This window comes from Notolepis coatsorum, assembly GCF_963971535.1.
Source record: "Notolepis coatsorum genome assembly, chromosome: 2".
Classification (NCBI taxonomy): Eukaryota; Metazoa; Chordata; class Actinopteri; order Aulopiformes; family Paralepididae; genus Notolepis; species Notolepis coatsorum.
In genome coordinates this window covers 33,731,897-33,750,469 of record NC_140166.1, presented here as the reverse complement: position 1 = coordinate 33,750,469, position 18,573 = coordinate 33,731,897, and the positions used below count along the sequence as shown (strand labels likewise).

The window sequence follows — 18,573 nt, the reverse complement described above, 5'->3', positions numbered from 1 at the left end:
TTGGCCTTTAACATTTGCTTTTACCACAGGACTTCTATTTTAGTCTCACTTTCAACTTCTGAACCCCTGGTTTGGCCTCAAAAGTTAATGAAATACGACTCATGTCACTCTCCTTTCATTCATTCTGCTACAACGAAGAGATCAAATCAGTTCCTTTTGTTTTTACATGTGGTATTTATTAGGCTACTTAATTTAATTTACTGTCCATTTCAGCGTGACAAAAACAGCCATCTTCTTTTATTGTTCATGCAAGTAAACACAGATGTTTAATTATATTTTCTTTTATTGCCAACTAATATCTTTCCAAGTATATAATGTAGATAAAACTATTCAGACTCGGAGCAAAGGTACAGATGTTGTACCGACTCATGGTTGAATGTCTCTGGCTGCCCACATAAAGGCTGCTGTTATTTAACCGCTCATCCCTCCTCTGTTTCTTTTGAAGATGTGGACGTCTTGCAGCAGCTCGGCCTCTCTGGACGGAGAGCTGGAGGATCAGGCACCCGCTCCGTCCCCAACGGCATCATTCCCTTCAAATCTGGGATCATCCTCACCCAGAGGGCGCGGGTCCAGCGGCCTCTGCGCTCCGTCCTCCCCGCCGCCTACAGCTCCGCCGACCTCTCCCTGATCCTCAGCCTGTCCTCCCACCGCGTCAACAGCGCCTTCCTCTTCGCGGTCCTGTCGAAGAGGAAGAAGCTGCAGCTCGGGGTGCAGTTCGTCCCGGGGAGGGTCCTGGTGCACGTGGGGCAGAGGGACTCTGTGAGCTTCCACTACAACATCCACGACGGCCAGTGGCACGGCTTGGCCTTGGGTATTCACGGCCAGCGGGTCTACTTATATACTTCTTGTGGAAACACAAGTGTACATGCAGATTTGCATTCTAGAAAAGAGGAGGCCCTGGATCCAGAGGGCTCTTTTCTTCTAGGAAAAATGAACCAGAGCTCGGCGCCGTTTGAAGGCGCCATCTGTCAGTTTGACATTTATCCTTCTGCCAAGGCCGCTCAGAACTATTGTGATCACATTAAGAAACACTGCAGAGAGGCCGACACCTACCGGCCCGTTCTCCTGCCTCTGCTACCTCTATTGTCCTCTAACTCGACCATCGCTGTCCCCAGTATCGCTTCACCGTCGTTGACGGAGGTATCTAAAAAGGCCCATAGCTCAAGCGTTGCCTTGACTGAGGACAAAACCAGGACTACGGTTCTTCTTGTTTCAACGGCCCAGTCGTTAATGCTGAATGAAACCTCTCTGCATCAGAGTTTGATTACTCCAAAGCCTGGCACTATGGCCTTCTCTCCAACCGTGACTCGGACTCCGCTGATGCTCCACCCGGGGTTGGAACGCCCACTTAGGGTCATTACTCAAACCGCTCCGACGTCTCCGAGGACCGGAGCGACACCGCCGACCCCGAAGCCACCGTCACACGGCAGTGGCAGAAAGAACACGGAGGAGATACACGTTAAGATCCAGACGGCCACGGCGATGGGCAGGGCTTTACCCGCCTTCACCGGGCAGCCGGACATGAGGCCCCATCTCCAGACCGTAGCCGTGTCCACGCGTCCTTCAAACACCCGCGTTCTCCAAAAGAAGCAGCCGACCGCACGAGCCACAAAGAAACCTCAGCGGAAAGTGACCCGTGTGCAGGACTTCAGACGCAGCTCGCTCACCCCCGTCACTCCAGCTGCAGCAGATGGCTTCCAAACATTTGACTTGGAACCGACTCAGTTCTCACTTCTGGCGGGACCACCTGGACTAAAGGGAGAACCAGGACCAGTGGTGAGTACGTGTAAAAACAACAACAACAACAACAACAAAGAACCACCTCAAAAGTCTGTATATGTGTCTGCTTAGCTTATCATATTTGTTGCAGTAGCCTACTGGGTGTTTTTGTATTGATGACACATCACCGCACGTGTATAGTGTTTATTCTATGTCAATCCATGCTTGCCTTTATAAACTGGGAGGCATTTTAGTATTTTCTTAACCTGTGGATGGATGGATGGAGGTGTTTCACTCAATATGGCTGCCATATTTCTGTGCCTGGGGTCATTTTGCTGCCTTTTACGCTCTCAGCTCATTATGTTACACGTGTAGGACAGCTTGCACTTGAGGTGCACCTGGAGTAGAGATGGAAGAAAGGTTTGACCCACTTTGAAGTCGGCAACATTAAGCCCTTCCTCTGGCTGCTAACGTGGGTCGCTCCACTACCCCTTCACTGTGTACTCTCCTGTTAGTGTAGGATCTCCAGTGGTGGAAGAAGTACAGTACACAGTTCCTTTACTTAAGTAAAAGTAGAAATACTCAGATAAATGAGTACTCTGGTAAAAGTAAAAGTCCTCCATTCAAATTCTACTTAAGTAAAAGTAGAGACGTATTTGCTATTGAATGTACTATATAAAGTAAAAGTACACATTCTACATGACGTTTGTGTATCCATTGACCTCTATATGTTGTGTTAAAGTGGTATGTGGTTCAGTTATGCTGCTCTGATTAAAGGTTATGTTAAAGTGGTATGTGGTCGAGTTATGCTGCTCTGATTACGTCCTCTTGAAGTTGACAGGCTTCAAATATGAAAGTATATAATGTTCATACATTTTTTATTTTGTATATATTATGTTTTCTATGCAAAATCCTTTTCTTCAAAGCAACTAGTAACTGATGGGTTCAGATAAAAAGTACAGTACTTGAGTAAAAATACTTAGTTACTTTCCACCACTGAGAATCTCTATAGGCTTTCTTTTTCCTTTTTTCGGTTTTGCATTCGACTATAGAAGTGCCAATTGAACGCTCCTTTCACAATAATAAAAAAAGGAGAATCTGATATCAAAGGCTTGAATGATGTGTTAAAGACTTGCTATCTACCTTCAAACCGCTGCTTGTTAATGTGAGATTTCCCTTCTAGCGGCTCGGGGAGAAATACTCCGCTTCACAGTCGGCTTTTGCCAGTTTGCTACGTCTGACTGAAGGGTCTGGCAGCGAGGTGTTAGATTCCTCGAGGAGGGTGGGCATCTTCAGGAAGAATGGACACCTTTAAAGCAGGGTCAAAGGTCAAATATTATAAAACCTGTCTAGATATTTAACCCTTCCGGTGCCGAAGGCTGAAACAAGGGAGCCATACAGCAAGACGGTGCTTAATTCTCGTCACGTAGCGCTGTTGTTCCTCAGCCTGTCCTCCCACAGAGCTCCCCGCAGTCCCTGTATTTTGGTCAACTGTGTATTTTGTATTTCAGCAGCCAAATTGATATCTTGGCGGCTAGAGTTGTTTTATGAGAACTGAACAGAGTTACCAGGCGTAACTCAAACCCAGACAAACTTGAGTGTGCAACAGTTGAGATTGGAGGATAAAGAAAAGAGGGTGGGGCTTGAGATAGGCCAATTAAAATGTACCGACAAACATTTGGCTGCTTGTGTTAACACATTGACCGCCAGCACCAGGGGGCGCTGATACCCCATTCATCGCCAGGTCTTTATTCAATGGATATAGTTTTAGACTGTGACATTTGCGAGTGCTTAAAATTAGGGATGTCCGATATTATCGGCCTACCGATATTATCGGCCGATATTGGCATTAAAATGTGATATCGGAAAATATCGGTATCGGTTAAAAAAAAAAAAAAAATCACATTTTTATAACCTTTATTTACCCAGGCAAGCAAGTAAGAACAAATTCTGATTTTATTTATTGTCAAAAGTATGCATAATGTTATGTTAATTCCACAACAAGACATATGTAATGTTAATTACCTGAAATTATTCTGTTTTTTGGCGGGGGAAACCCTGCATATATCGGTATCGGTTGATATCGGTTGATATCGGTATCGGAAATTAAGAGTTGGACAATATCGGTATATCGGTATCGGTAAAAAAGCCAATATCGAGCATCCCTAGTCCCAACACTATACAATATACAAACTAAAGTACAACCTAAGTACAATGAAGTAAAAATGCAGACAATGAGGTACAAAATGCAGACAATGAGGTACAAAATGCAGACACTGAGGTACAAAATGCAGACAATGAGGTACAAAAAGAAAAAGAAAAAAAGGCAAGATTCAAAATGAGGTATGGATGTAGTGCAAATCTCTTTAATAAATATGATGTAGTGTAAAAGTGTCTAAAGTGAGTGTTATGTTAAGGTGTGTTAAGGAGTGTTTGTTTAAAGTGAGTGTGTGCATGTGGATGTGTGTGCAATGAGTGTAGATGGATGGGTCGACGTTACATAATATCATTGAGCATCCTGATGGCCTGGGGATAGAAGCTCCTTTTGAGTTTCTCTGTACTGGCCATGAGACTCTGGAAGCGCTTGCCTGACCGCAGCAGTGCAAAGAGGCAGTTGTTTGTGAAACAAAATGCATGATTCATACCAACCCGGTCTCATCAGAAAACGTTATAGCCATAAGTCATATATTTATGTCTTGTATAAGTAATACGTTTTACGTTTCATATCGGCAAAAGAAACACCACGACTGGGAGTCGAACCGACAATGACCACTAGACTAAAACTCCCACCCACCCCGATACAAACACAGCTCTCACCACTAGACTAAGACACCCACCCACCCTGATACAAACACAGCTCTCACCACTAGACTAAGACACCCACCCACCCTGATACAAACACAGCTCTCACCACTAGACTAAGACACCCACCCACCCTGATACAAACACAGCTCTCACCACTAGACTGAGACACCCACCCACCCTGATACAAACACAGCTCTCACCATTAGACTAAGACTCCCACCCTGATACAAACACAGCTCTCACCACTAGAATAAGACACCCACCCTGATACAAACACAGCTCTCACCACTAGAATAAGACACCCACCCACCCTGATACAAACACAGCTCTCACCACTAGAATAAGACACCCACCCACCCTGATACAAACACAGCTCTCACCATTAGACTAAGACTCCCACCCTGATACAAACACAGCTCTCACCACTAGAATAAGACACCCACCCTGATACAAACACAGCTCTCACCACTAGAATAAGACACCCACCCTGATACAAACACAGCTCTCACCACTAGACTAAGACTAGAGTCTCCCACCCACCCACACACACACACACACACACACACACACACACACACACACACACACACACACACACACACACACACACACACACACACACACACACACACACACACACACACACACACACACACACACACACACACCCAGCGGTGCTCTCCATTAAAATATACTGTAAGTGAACGATTTAGTTTAGTTCAGAGCGTGTCTGTACAATATAAAAAGTTTATATAACTCTTGAATGAAGTAAATGGCCTGACAGCCGGCTGTGCAGTAATCACCGGCAGCTACTGTATAATCGAGCTGATCTGTGCCTCGGATGGATATAATCACTGGTGTAACTTGAGCGCCCCTACTGGTTGAATATACCGTTAACCTGGCAGTGCCGTTAACCAGGCAGCACCCTCGCAGCAGAGGGTGAAATTCGAAGAGCTGCATCTGTACTACAACACCGTGCTCCTGTTAGGCACACATCGTCTGGTTTACAGAAAAGAGTTACCTCCTTTTTCCATCCTTAAAACATGTCAGAAAGCCCTGTGCATCAGGTCATCCTGACCGAGGAGAGCGATGCTTCCTCTCCTGCTACTCCATGCACCTAGAGCTGCTGAAACCGGCTTTACAAAAGAGCTACAACTGATCAATCCCTTGCATTGTGTAAGTCTAGCTATATTGTTTTGTTTAGCCTCAGAACTTAATGTAAAATGCCACATACATCTGTTATATAACCCCATCCCCCACTGCCATCAGCCATCATTCATAGTATATGCAGGGCTGTATTCTCACAGTGTACAATTCTATAACTGAAACTGTACAGTAATTACAGTCATAGGGCCAGATGACTTCCATCCCCCCATGTCCTTGAATATTGATACAGGGTGCGTCACAACCTGGGTTACTTCATACACACTGTCTTATATTTCATATAGAATTCTTTACTTTCACCACAAGCACAGAGCTGCACTAAGTCAGGTAATGGACCTATCTCAACAATCACAATTGTTGCTTTCCTCACCGCTAAAGATGCTGACCTCTAGAGGTGCGACCAGTGGCCCACCCCTTGTCGAATGGTGCCCGAGGCAGGGATTATTTTAATGGTAGGTTAGGCGAGGTTACTCCTACCTGGCCGTGCAGAGTGCAGAGCAGAGCGCGTCTGGTTTGAAAGCCTGGTTAGGCGCCATAAGATGTTGACTGCCTGAGAGGGTCCTCATTATTTTATCAACGTTGCGTACGCACAGATATGTGCTTAACCCGTGCGTACGACCATTTCTAAGCAAAGTGTGGGATTTATCAATTTGAACGTGAACTTGACTTTGTGCTTATATCTACACACAGCTCGGAGCATGTGTAGCTGACGCCCCGTAGGGTAGAATATCGTTACTGCATACGGACGGCATATGCGCTCCTCAGTTCATGCATTCGTTTCAACGCGGAAATAAGCTTTTGTGCATTAATCCCGACACTGGCGCGTGTTCTGTATGAACCGTAATTCATTAATAGCGACAGTAGTGTAATTATAACAGGCTCATGCGCGAACAATAGGTTGGCCTGCTTGTTTGGCACGGGGGGCAGACGCAGAACACCCACCTCCAAGCGCGATTAAATATTGTTTCAAATAAAAAGCGACATACTATTATTTTGTGTCATGTTTCCAAATAAGATTGGCCACAACGAAATGCTTTCTACTTCAATTTGTTGGTTAGAATAGATTACCTCGCTCCGTTGAAACTTCACTGAGACTAACAGTAAAAGACAGTCTCTTTTTTTTGTGAGCTCCGCGCACAGACGTGATAATAATAATAATAACAATAATAATAATAGCTTCATTTTATATAGCGCCTTTCAAGAGACCCATGCAAGGTCGCTTTACATAGATAGGGTGGGGGAATAACAATGTAAATATGATGATGGGATTCAAGTTCATGTTTGTATTGATCACATAGGCAGGCTACACATGGCGTATAGGCTACATCATACATGGCAGTGAGATTCATTGTTCTTGTATATGCTCTCGTATTATTGTTTATATAGGCTACCCAATACTGACATCAAAATAGATTGTATGCCTCTAGAAATCATATGCAGCAGGTAGAAAATTGACGGAAAATCCGTCGCGATTTGGAATAAAATTGAGGAGAACTTTAATCCCTGGGTATTAATCGAACAAAACGGAAAAAGGCAGTCATATTCCAGCACAGGCTTTATTAGTTAATATGGTCTTTAAGAGATATCATATCCGACATCACCGTACGTGTACATGTCTGTCAGCCTGTCTCGTATTTCTCCATAACACGCTTCCCTCGGGTCAGTACATTATTTCACATCCCATGGGGGTGGTTCATTACCATATATGGATAATTGGGGCGGTTCTGGTATGCAAATACTTAAAACAGTGCACGAGCTCCAGCGTAGGATCAAAGTGATATTTATCAAGACAGGTGTGCGTAGGACCTGTGTACGCACGTGTGATAAATCCCGTTTTTTTTGTGCATGCACACATTCTAAATTCTGTGCTTACGAACAAAAGTAGAAGACTTTCTAAGAATTTTTGATAAATGAGGGAATCTCTTGAATGCTGTAATATGGTATATAGCGTCTTCAAGCTAGAATCTCTACTGGGGCAGATTACACAAGCATTGTGTAATTGAAACTTTGTTTCTGATGAATATACGTTTTTTTTTTATCCACTTTTTCTCCCATTTTCTATTTTTTCTCCCATCCCAATTTTCATATCGCCCAATTCAACCCTCTCCTGTCTTCGAACGTTGTTTCTTGCCTCCCACAAGCCGGCTGCAATGTGGACTAAGTCATACATAGCACGAGTGCCCTCCGATACTCGAGGTAACAGCCGTCGCATCTTTTCACCTGCGCGGCTCGATCTTTCAGCGTCGGGGGTCTGGGCTTTGGAGGAGCCCTGCCCCCGTCGCTTCTTGATTCTACTGCGCAGGCGCACCAACCGACCTGTAGGAGTCGCTGTCCACAACGCCCGATCCCCACCCTTCAGTTTCCCTCCCCGTAATACGGCCAATGTGTATTACTGTTTTTACTGTATTACTGATGAATATACGTTTTTTTTTTATCCACTTTTTCTCCCATTTTCAATTTTTTCTCCCATCCCAATTTTCATATCGCCCAATTCAACCCTCCCCTGTCTTCGAACGTTGTTTCTTGCCTCCCACAAGCCGGCTGCAATGTGGACTAAGTCATACATAGCACGAGTCCCCTCCGATACTCGAGGTAACAGCCGTCGCATCTTTTCACCTGCGCGGCTCGATCTTTCAGCGTCGGGGGTCTGGGCTTTGGAGGGGCCCCGCCCCCGTCACTTCTTGATTCTACTGCGCAGGCGCACCAACCGACCTGTAGGAGTCGCTGTCCACAACGCCCGATCCCCACCCTTCAGTTTCCCTCCCCGTAATACGGCCAATGTGTATTACTGTGGACGACCAGCTAAACTGAAAGCAATGTGGAGAGCGGGGCTCGAACAGGAGGCGTCCTGTTCGAGCCTAGTCTCCAGCATTCGTTGCGAGCGCCACGTAGCCGCCCCTGATGAATATAAGTTATGATGGAGACATGGTTCGTGGTTCTGTCATAGTCCAAATGTAAACATGTGTACATCCACATTATTACATTGATCTGAACTACCGAGGTATTTAAGTCCCATTTTCCTTTTCCTCTTCCATGATCCATGAAGAACTAATGCTAGCATTTCTGTTAAAGTGGAGTTTGTGCGGGCTGACCGCGTCATTAGATCTATCCTCTCAGAGCATTGCTAAATCGTGTATGAAATTGTTTTAAAGTGAACCAACTGATTAACAATTAACAAGCTGTGGCTGTATCCAGCGCTTGCCTCCCTGCCAGTGCAATGAGTCAGACTTACAGTCCCCACACTGTAGTCGATTCTGGACTGAAATAATATTGGTTTCAGGGGGACAGAGCTGCCAGCGTGGCCTATAACAACACGCTCTCACGCCTGCCAGCCGCTCACTGACTGAGGGCCGTACAATGGGGCACAGCGCCTCCAACCTCGCCTGAGTCCACAGAAGAGTAGGCCCGCTACAGAAGGCTGTACCTGAAATTATTGTGGTTCCATAACAGTGAATCCTTCAATGCATGGAGATATACGTGCTCATTTTTCTTTCTACATTTCCGACTCTTATTCTAAACTTGCACCTAACAGTATTCACCACGGTTCTCCCTGGACGTCACAGAAAAGGCCGCCGGTCTCGTCTCGTCTTGACTTGATTTCCCATGCTGTCGGTCTTCCTTGACATGTTCAATCTTTTCCTTTCAGGGACTTCAAGGGCCTCCTGGGAAGCCCGGGCAGCCGGGGAAGAGGGGCCCTCGGGTAAGTCTCTGCGGCACTCCATTCAAGAGCGGTGTTTTTCACAAGTGTGGGTCGTGGGAAGATTAAAAAGGGATCCCCAATTCATTGTCTAGTATCCTATGAAGTCAAAGCCCTCCTTAAGTCCATTAAAAATAGACATGTTGAATAGAAGACTGTAAGTAGTTTAGCGGTCTAAAAGCAGGGTCAAGTTAGTCCAGTTAGCCCACATAATAATGAATAATAATAATCTGCAACATTTTTGGGTCATACAAGTATTTATTGAAAACGAGGGTCCCTTGACGAAAGCTTTGAAACGACTGACTTAGATCAACTGACTCAGATCAACCACAGACTGAGATCAACTGACTCCGATAAACCACAGACTGAGATCAACTGACTCCGATACAAGATACAAGATTCCTTTATTGCCACACAACCAGGTTGGTGGTATTCGTGATCGGTACAGAGTGTATTAAGATCAACCACAGACTGAGAGCAACTGACTCGGATCAACCACAGACTGAGATCAACTGACTCGGATCAACCACAGACTGAGATCAACTGACTCAGATAAACCACAGACACGCCTCACCACCAGCCTCTTAGCCCTGTCTTCCCTGAACCATCCGTCTGTCTGGGACACTAAGATCTCTGGTGTCTGTCTTCTGTCTGGTCCTGCTGTGAACTCCTACGGCGATATATTAAGACACTATTAACACCGACGTGATATGGTGCTTTTGAACACGATAAAGTGCTCAGTAACATATCTGGGTTACAGAGCGTTAATCACCCCTGAGTACAGTTTCCTTTGGCTCGGAGTCGGATCAAGCTGTGTTTGTGTGCTGCCAAGGTTCATTCCTAAAGCCGGAGAGCAAATAACCATAAGCTACAAATCAGAGTTGAATGTGATGATAATTGAACACACAGGGGTGGTTATTCAATGGGCATGTGTGAAAAATTAAACAAACAAAAAGAAAACATCAGTGTACATTTTCGAAACTACTTATTTGTTCCTAGAAAAGGAAGTTATAAGCGATACATGAACGGGACTAGTACTTGAAGGAGACTTGCACTGAATGCTTCCAGTGTGTCAGTGTTCTATACTGAATCCTCCTCTGTTGCCAAGTCAACCCTGTTGGGTCTCGACCACATTCTGCGAGAGGGAGTTTCTGACACAACCAAAGCGAGTGCAGTACAGGTGTTATTCTAAGTTATTTTAAGTCTTAATGAGAGAGGAAAGGCTAGTTGATGTTATGCCTCTCTAGTGGGGGTTGTTTAGCTTGACCTCCCTCTAACCCCTGCTATAGTGATGTCTTTGTTTGTAGCTGCTGCTCCCTGAACTGAAAGGCTCCCCAAACTCACGTTGTCTTGAAATCTGTGTTTGGTGAGAGTTAGTGAAGCGTTCGACTCATAGATGTAGTATTAGACCAAGTCCTAAACTGCTATAAATCCGCCACTAAGGCCACCAGAAAGAGAACTTCAATGAATTCGGGAGATAGACATTTTGCTTGTGAGATCCCATGAGGAGTTCTCCAGCTCCTGAGGAGGAGTGTGTGTGTTCGAGCTACCTGCCCCGTAGCCTGTGAGACTCTGCCCTGTGGTCGGGCCTCAGGGGGGGGGGGGGGGGAGCTGTGGGAACCCAATCTCTTTACACAAGAAAGAAAGAGGGCATTGTCCCCGTCTTATTAAAGGCATTTAAGACCCCGTCTGGAGCTCAGCAGCTCCCTGCAGGCCTGCACCACCTCTATAGCCTTCATTCATCATCAAGCTTTTGAGAACCAACTGCAGGTCACTCCAATTTAGAGTAAAGAACCTGGAGGTGATGGGGAGTTTCTTCCTACTGATTGTTTGAGAGGGAAAGCAATAGGGATTTTCCTGGATAGTTCATGTGGTCAGAAAGAAGAAAAATGGTTCCACATTATGGTAAACAAAATCCTCTCAGGTGGACTCTGGCCTTGGCATAGCCTGCGGGAACGTTGGGGATTAAACCGGTATTTCACTGTGGAAGCGTTTCTCTTCTGAGTACACATACCTCCTGGCCCCAGGCATCTGGAGGTCAGGCTTTACTTCTGCATAAACCTTTTACTTCTGCATCTCCAAAAGAGAAAACCTTTTAAGAATTAGGAAAATAACCTTTTTTAGAGATGCACCAATACACTGGTATCGGATAACTATATTGAAGAATGTCCCTGATACTGAAACAAGAAACATGTCTAACATGCCAGGAACCAAAGCAAAGTGTGAATGTTTGTTGCATTTCTGACACATAGAAGCATGTTAGTTCTCTCTAATAGAGTAAAATGGATCATATCTCAGTTGTCCAATGACCATCCCAAACTGACGGTCCAAGTCTGCGCTATTCAGTAAAAAAGCTATGGATCGGATCAGTACTTAGTATGAGCTCTGATACTTTGTATTGGCAGGGAAAAAGTGGCATTAGTCCACCTCTAATATTTATAAAGTTAAACATTGGCTCACAAATGGATTCCATGGACCCAATGGTCATGAATTCTCAAATAGAGAACCATGTAAACTTTACTGTCGGGTAAACACATGACAATTTATGTTAGAAGTATGATTTTTAGGGCGGTCAGGTGGCGTGGCGGTCAGGTGGCGTAACGGAGATTGCGTTCGTCACCAAACCCCGGAGCGGCTAGATTCGCCTGTTCGAATCCAGCTCACAGCTCCGGGGTTGTCACCAGCTTGGCTGGCCGTTCACACTAATACAATTGGCAGTATTAGAGGGTGGGAGAAGCTGGCAGGGTGGGTCCGGGTCGTTGTAAACAGCGACTCCTACAGTTCGGTCGGGGCGCCTGCTAAGCGCGGATAGGACCTGAGTGGGATAGTGTGATCCTTCCACACGCTACGCCCTCTCAATGAGAATCCGCGCTGCCAGGTGAAAAGAAGCAGTTGATTGGCTGGACGTGTGTCTGAGGAAGCACGTGATAGCCTCCACTCTCCCAGACCGACTGTGGGGGGTAAGTGCGCAGCGACCAGGAAGGGGATTGGGAATTGGCATAACGACTAACATTGGGATGGGAGAAAATCTGAGGAAAATGGAGGGGGAAAAAGATAAAAAAAAAAAAGAAAAGAAAAAAGTATGATTTTTAGACAATGTTCTCAGAGGGTCTACAAAAAGTGTTTTTACAAATAAAGATGTGTCTTTGAGGCCAAACAGCGTCATAGAGTGAACTGGTCTTACATGCCATGCCTATGAGCGACCACTAGGGGTAGGCGTGAGTTACTGAATAAATGAGTGGGTGAGTGAGTGACATTGCAGGCCGTAGAGGTGCTTCACATCTAAAAAGACAGTAACCTTTTTACTACTGTATTTTAATTTAGTCAAATAAACCAAACAACAAAATACCTTCGAATGTAACTGAGTCACACTAAGATTTAAGCCAAGGTGAAATCTAGCAACTGTTGCCATTGCAGGAAAAGAAAGCATTGTGCCTAGACAGGTCATTCATCATCACAGCTTAACCTTATCATAGACGTTCTAGTCTGGCAGTGTCGTGTGCACATGTGCTAGCTTGCTAATGCTACTGTTACTCTCCCTGACAGAGAGATGTCATGTCTGACTGAGTCTCTGGACTCTCTGCATCAACCACCGCTAGCATGAATGGAAAACAGTCTAAATGATCTCTCCTTCACGCCGCCTGTGGTGCTCCCCCATTGCTAGGTTTTTAGTGAGTCGTTCCTTATCTTCATTGGGGAAAATCTGGGAGTGTGGCATATTAGGATATGATGGTGGTTTTTGATCTTTTGTGATGTTTCCGCTTGACTTGTACAAGAAGACGTGTAAAGCCCATGGGGGCTATTCCATGTGATCTCGAGCTCTACAAATACATTTGATTTGATTTGATTTGATTTACGATTATTTGTTTAGTGAAGGCAAGGATCACAGAAGCCCGTCAGGCTACATGCTTTCTTTTTAGTAGTTCGGTTAACCAAATGTTTCTTTTATAGAACATTCAAATGTTGATATGCCTTCCAATTCCCCTCCATGCTAACATCTCTCAGCCCCTCCATGAGTCCAGTGGAGCGTTGGGGAGGTCTGGAGGTGGATCAAAGAAGGCTTTGTGTGGGGAAATCAACCGGCCAGTGTGCAGCCTGTCTCTAAGTAGGGTTTGTGTGGGAGAGAATACATTTGCATACTTGCTAAAAGAATGGTTGCAGACACTGCATCGTGAAATAAATAAGGAGTCATGGGGGATGCGGTATTTCCGCTGATTGGCTGACGCAGAGAGAGCTTGCACTGGTGCGGTACTAAATTAACTTGTGTTGTGATACTGTACATATCCATTTGCTATGGAGACAAATTGCACATATATGCATATTATGAAGGAGTGGTCTCTGGGATTCCACAGTCTCACCATATGCTACATACACATTATGCATAGATCCAGTCCTCTTCTGACAGAGACCACGAGAGCTAATTCTTTACATTTGCTGAGTGGTGTACAGAATAATAATTGTAGTTCCACACGTAATGTCTGTTCTCTGGTGTGTGTGGCCCCTCTGGGTGTCTGTTCTCTGCTGTGTGTGGCCCCTCTGGGTGTCTGTTCTCTGGTGTGTCTGTGGCCCCTCTGGGTGTCAGCATGTCTGTTCTCTGGTGTGTGTGGCCCCTCTGGGTGTCAGCATGTCTGTTCTCTGGTGTGTGTGGCCCCTCTGGGTGTCAGCATGTCTGTTCTCTGGTGTGTGTGGCCCCTCTGGGTGTCAGCATGTCTGTTCTCTGGTGTGTGTGGCCCCTCTGGGTGTCAGCATGTCTGTTCTCTGGTGTCTGTGGCCCCTCTGGGTGTCAGCATGTCTGTTCTCTGGTGTCTGTGGCCCCTCTGGGTGTCTGCATGTCTGTTCTCTGGTGTCTGTGGCCCCTCTGGGTGTCAGCATGTCTGTTCTCTGGTGTCTGTGGCCCCTCTGGGTGTCTGTTCTCTGGTGTGTGTGTGGCCCCTCTGGGTGTCTGTTCTCTGGTGTGTGTGGCCCCTCTGGGTGTCTGTTCTCTGGTGTGTGTGGCCCCTCTGGGTGTCTGTTCTCTGGTGTGTGTGGCCCCTCTGGGTGTCTGTTCTCTGGTGTGTGTGGCCCCTCTGGGTGTCTGTTCTCTGGTGTGTGTGGCCCCTCTGGGTGTCTGTTCTCTGGTGTGTGTGTGGCCCCTCTGGGTGTCTGTTCTCTGGTGTGTGTGGCCCCTCTGGGTGTCTGTTCTCTGGTGTGTGTGTGGCCCCTCTGGGTGTCTGTTCTCTGGTGTGTGTGTGGCCCCTCTGGGTGTCTGTTCTCTGGTGTGTGTGGCCCCTCTGGGTGTCTGTTCTCTGGTGTGTGTGTGGCCCCTCTGGGTGTCTGTTCTCTGGTGTGTGTGTGGCCCCTCTGGGTGTCTGTTCTCTGGTGTGTGTGGCCCCTCTGGGTGTCTGTTCTCTGGTGGCCCATCTGGGTGTCTGTTCTCTGGTGTGTGTGGCCCCTCTGGGTGTCTGTTCTCTGGTGTGTGTGGCCCCTCTGGGTGTCAGCATGTCTGTTCTCTGGTGTGTCTGTGGCCCCTCTGGGTGTCTGTTCTCTGGTGTGTGTGGCCCCTCTGGGTGTCAGCATGTCTGTTCTCTGGTGTGTGTGGCCCCTCTGGGTGTCAGCATGTCTGTTCTCTGGTGTGTGTGGCCCCTCTGGGTGTCAGCATGTCTGTTCTCTGGTGTGTGTGGCCCCTCTGGGTGTCAGAGTGTCTGTTCTCTGGTGTGTGTGGCCCCTCTGGGTGTCAGAGTGTCTGTTCTGGGTTAATGGCCTGTAAAGACGGTAGCACTCCACGTGTCACCCCAGTAAAAACCGCTGGCCCACATCGTAAAGCTGGTCACCAGTTCCACCGCCTCCCCAGCTGCCCTGCGTCCAACAGACTACAGTGTGTCAGGTGTGTGCAGTGGTGGACGAAGTACACAGTTCCTTTTATTTAAGTAAAAGTAGAAATACCCAGATAAATGAGTATGGTAAAAGTCCTCCATTCAAATTCTACTTAAGTAAAATTATTTGCAATTGGATGTGCTTGAGTATCTAAAGTAAAAGTGTGCATTCTACATGACGTTTGTGTATTCCAATGCTTGGGAGCGTTCAAACCTCCATCCACTGACGTCTAAAGGTTAATGTTATACATGGTCCAGTTATGCTGCTCTGATTAAAGGTGATGTTAAAGTGGTATGTGGCCCAGTTAATCTGCTCTGATCACATCATCTTGAAGTTGACAGGCTTCAGATTTGAAAGTACACAATCTTCATATATTTTTGCCATGTTTTCTAAGCAAAATCTTTTTTCCCCCCAAAGTAACTAAACTGATAAATGTAGTGGCGTAAAAAGTACACTATTTCCTTTGAAATGTAGTGGAGTAAAAGTATTAAGTTCCCTAAAATTGAAATACTCAAAGTACAAGTAGCTCGAAATTGTACAGTACTTGAGTACAAATACTTAGTTACTTTCCCACCACTGTGTGTGTGTGTGTGTGTGTGTGTGTGTGTGTGTGTGTGTGTGTGTGTGTGTGTGTGTGTGTGTGTGTGTGTGTGTGTGTGTGTGTGTGTGTGTGTGTGTGTGCACTCCACCTTAACAAGTAATGTAATCCTGGTTTAAGTCTCATTTCACTGAAATGATCTGTGAATCAGATGAGATGATACCATTCATTTAAACTTGTTTTCAAGAATTCTCTCAAAACTACTCACAGTATCTTGAAACAAGTGGTGTGATCTGCCTCATTTCACCTTGTCACTTGTTTGGAGAAAATCCTTTGGAAACATGTTGAGTTGTATTGAAACAATTTATATAATCTCAATCTTTTGGGCAGATTTCTTTCTCTTATTTTAAGGGGAAATGTGTGTGTGTGTGTGTGTGTGTGTGTGTGTCGGGCCTAGGTATACCTTCAGATGGATGTCAGAAAGGTTAAGGGTCTCTTTTCAGCTGTTGAGAGGAGAGAGGATCCTGGCTCTCCTTCTCGCCCCCGCACACAGATAAAAAGATAAGCTTCTCATTAAACTCGTTCTCCAAACTCTGCCTCACTGTCTCCACCTACCTCTTCATCATTTTGCAACCAGGCTACTTTCCCTTAAGCACTGCTAGAATGCAATGTGTACCCCTCTCTCTCTCTGTCTCTGTCTCTCTCCCCCTTTCCCTCTGTCTCTGTTCACTTTCTCTCTGTCTCTCTCTCCCTCTGTCTCTCTATTTCTTTCTCTTTCACTTTCTTTCTCTGTCTCACTTTCTCTCTCTCTCTCTCCTTCCATCTCGTCTTCCTCCTCTCACTTCCTATCTGTGGCGGTAATGACTTCCATGTGTTTTAATATCCAGCTAATGCAAATGCAAGACGATGCTCTGAATGTTTGAATAGAAGAGGAGGAAATCTGTAGATGAGCTTCTGGTAAGTGTCTCCATGTGTCCAGCAGTGAGCATCAGCCTGTTCTACGTACGCTGCCTGGCCCAGCAGGCCCGCTTTCCACAGTCTGCGCAGATGAGTAACAGAGACAGGCGGGATTACCCAGCCACACACTTTACACTTCTTGGCCACGTCCGTCTCTTCCATTCAAAGTAATCCGGTCTTCTTCAGTCTCTCCTCCTAGATGGGGGCGTCGCCAGAGTTTGAACTTTAGGGGCGCTCAGCTCCCTGTAGAGGGGGTCTGGGGGAAATTATATAAATAAATTCCACTACCATACTACAGAAGGTTAACCTTTCACTACCACACTGTACAGCCTCCCATGAGTTTTGGGAATTGAGACATATTTTCAATACGATTTTTCTAATTAGGCTATTCTTCTTCTTCTTATTGTTATTTTGTGAACATGGACAACTATATTCAGAGAGTGGGAAAAGTACTAGGACTGTGAGAATTATAATTTTTTGGCTAAAATGATTTAAAACAATACTCATAAGGGGTATTGGCTCCACAAATCTTAAGGGTCATTACACACTTAAGCCCCGAGACGTTAAGGTGGTTCCATGGTGCAGTCGGCAGCAGACAGCAGACACGAGATGCAGCTCAACACTGTCTGTCAATATTTTATTATGCTATATCATTTTTTACATGCAATAAACATGTTTTGAATTTGTCTATTCAAATTATAAATATTCTGACTGTATAGAGGCTTGGCACATTATGTCTGTCTCATACATTGTTGCAGCAAGTTCTGGATTAATACCATTAGATTTGGTGCAAGATCTTTTTTTGACCACTCGAGAATTGATAAACAAGGACAAGAAAATCCCTGCAAAATATCCTATGAAGAAACAAAGACCTTGAAGAGCAAGATAGAAAAAGGCATGTTGTTGTGCCTCTTGACATTCAGACATTTCTGCAAGAATTGCATTTTTCGGTGAGCACTTCTGTTTTGGAAATGGTTCACTCCCCTTATTTTCAATAGACCTAAGTAAGCATGCCAGCAAGATCCCTCTGAATGGCACTGGTCTTTAGTTTGTGGTTGCAAAATGTTATTAGGCTGTGATTATCCTCGAGGTCACAATAGGTCATTTTATACAGTGAGGTCAAGTAAAAACAAATTAAAACGGTTTCACTACAGTGACATGGCTACTATGGAGACTTAACATCATCACACATGAACACAGTCAGGCTCATCGGATCCACATGAGTCTCAGTTTAACATCCAGGCCTCTAATGTCTTACATTCCCAGACTGTTCAGGGGCCACAGTATGCAGAAATATGCAAGTACACAATTTTATAAATCGGGCAAAAATAAAACAACATTAGTACTACATGCAAAAAAAAACGGCATGGCTTTGCCCCAACACTGCATGGGGATGAGCACACATTGAGTATCCATTGTTGATATCTCGAGGTGAGAGGTCAAGGGACCTCTTTGAAAATAGCCCTGTGATTTATTCCCTAATTTGGAACATTGTTTAGCTCCCCCCCCCCCCCCCTTGGCGGGCTTGGTACCTATGGATTCTTCGGTTGTCTAGTTTCATATGATATCACGCTAATGGCAGGAATTCATACAAAAGCCTGGAAAAGTTAGCTAACGGGGCTAAGATGTTTTTTTGGGGGAAATGTTTTCAGGGATAAAGGAATTTAAAGGGGGTGTTGAGCCCCCCCTTAAAACAGTCTGGCAACACCACTGCCTCCAGGCCTGTGGGTTTGGAGAGGAGAAGGTTTCTCCTCGTTACCAATGGAAAGCCTGGAAGGCTGAGAGATGGGTTGTTGATAGCTTCCTGTTTGGGCTATCTGAAAACATTTTAATGCTTTAA

At 45.5% G+C, this 18,573-nt stretch overlaps 1 protein-coding gene across 1 annotated transcript in view; it reads left to right on the top strand.

The window, feature by feature from the left end:
• Nucleotides 1-18,573, top strand: part of col27a1b (collagen, type XXVII, alpha 1b) — a 191,350-nt gene that overhangs the window by 28,846 nt on the left and 143,931 nt on the right. Inside the window, exons 3-4 of the mRNA XM_084308104.1 lie at nt 446-1,776; nt 9,335-9,388. Of these exons, the coding sequence (XP_084164230.1) occupies nt 446-1,776; nt 9,335-9,388 (1,385 nt within the window). The remainder of the gene's footprint in view (nt 1-445; nt 1,777-9,334; nt 9,389-18,573) is intronic.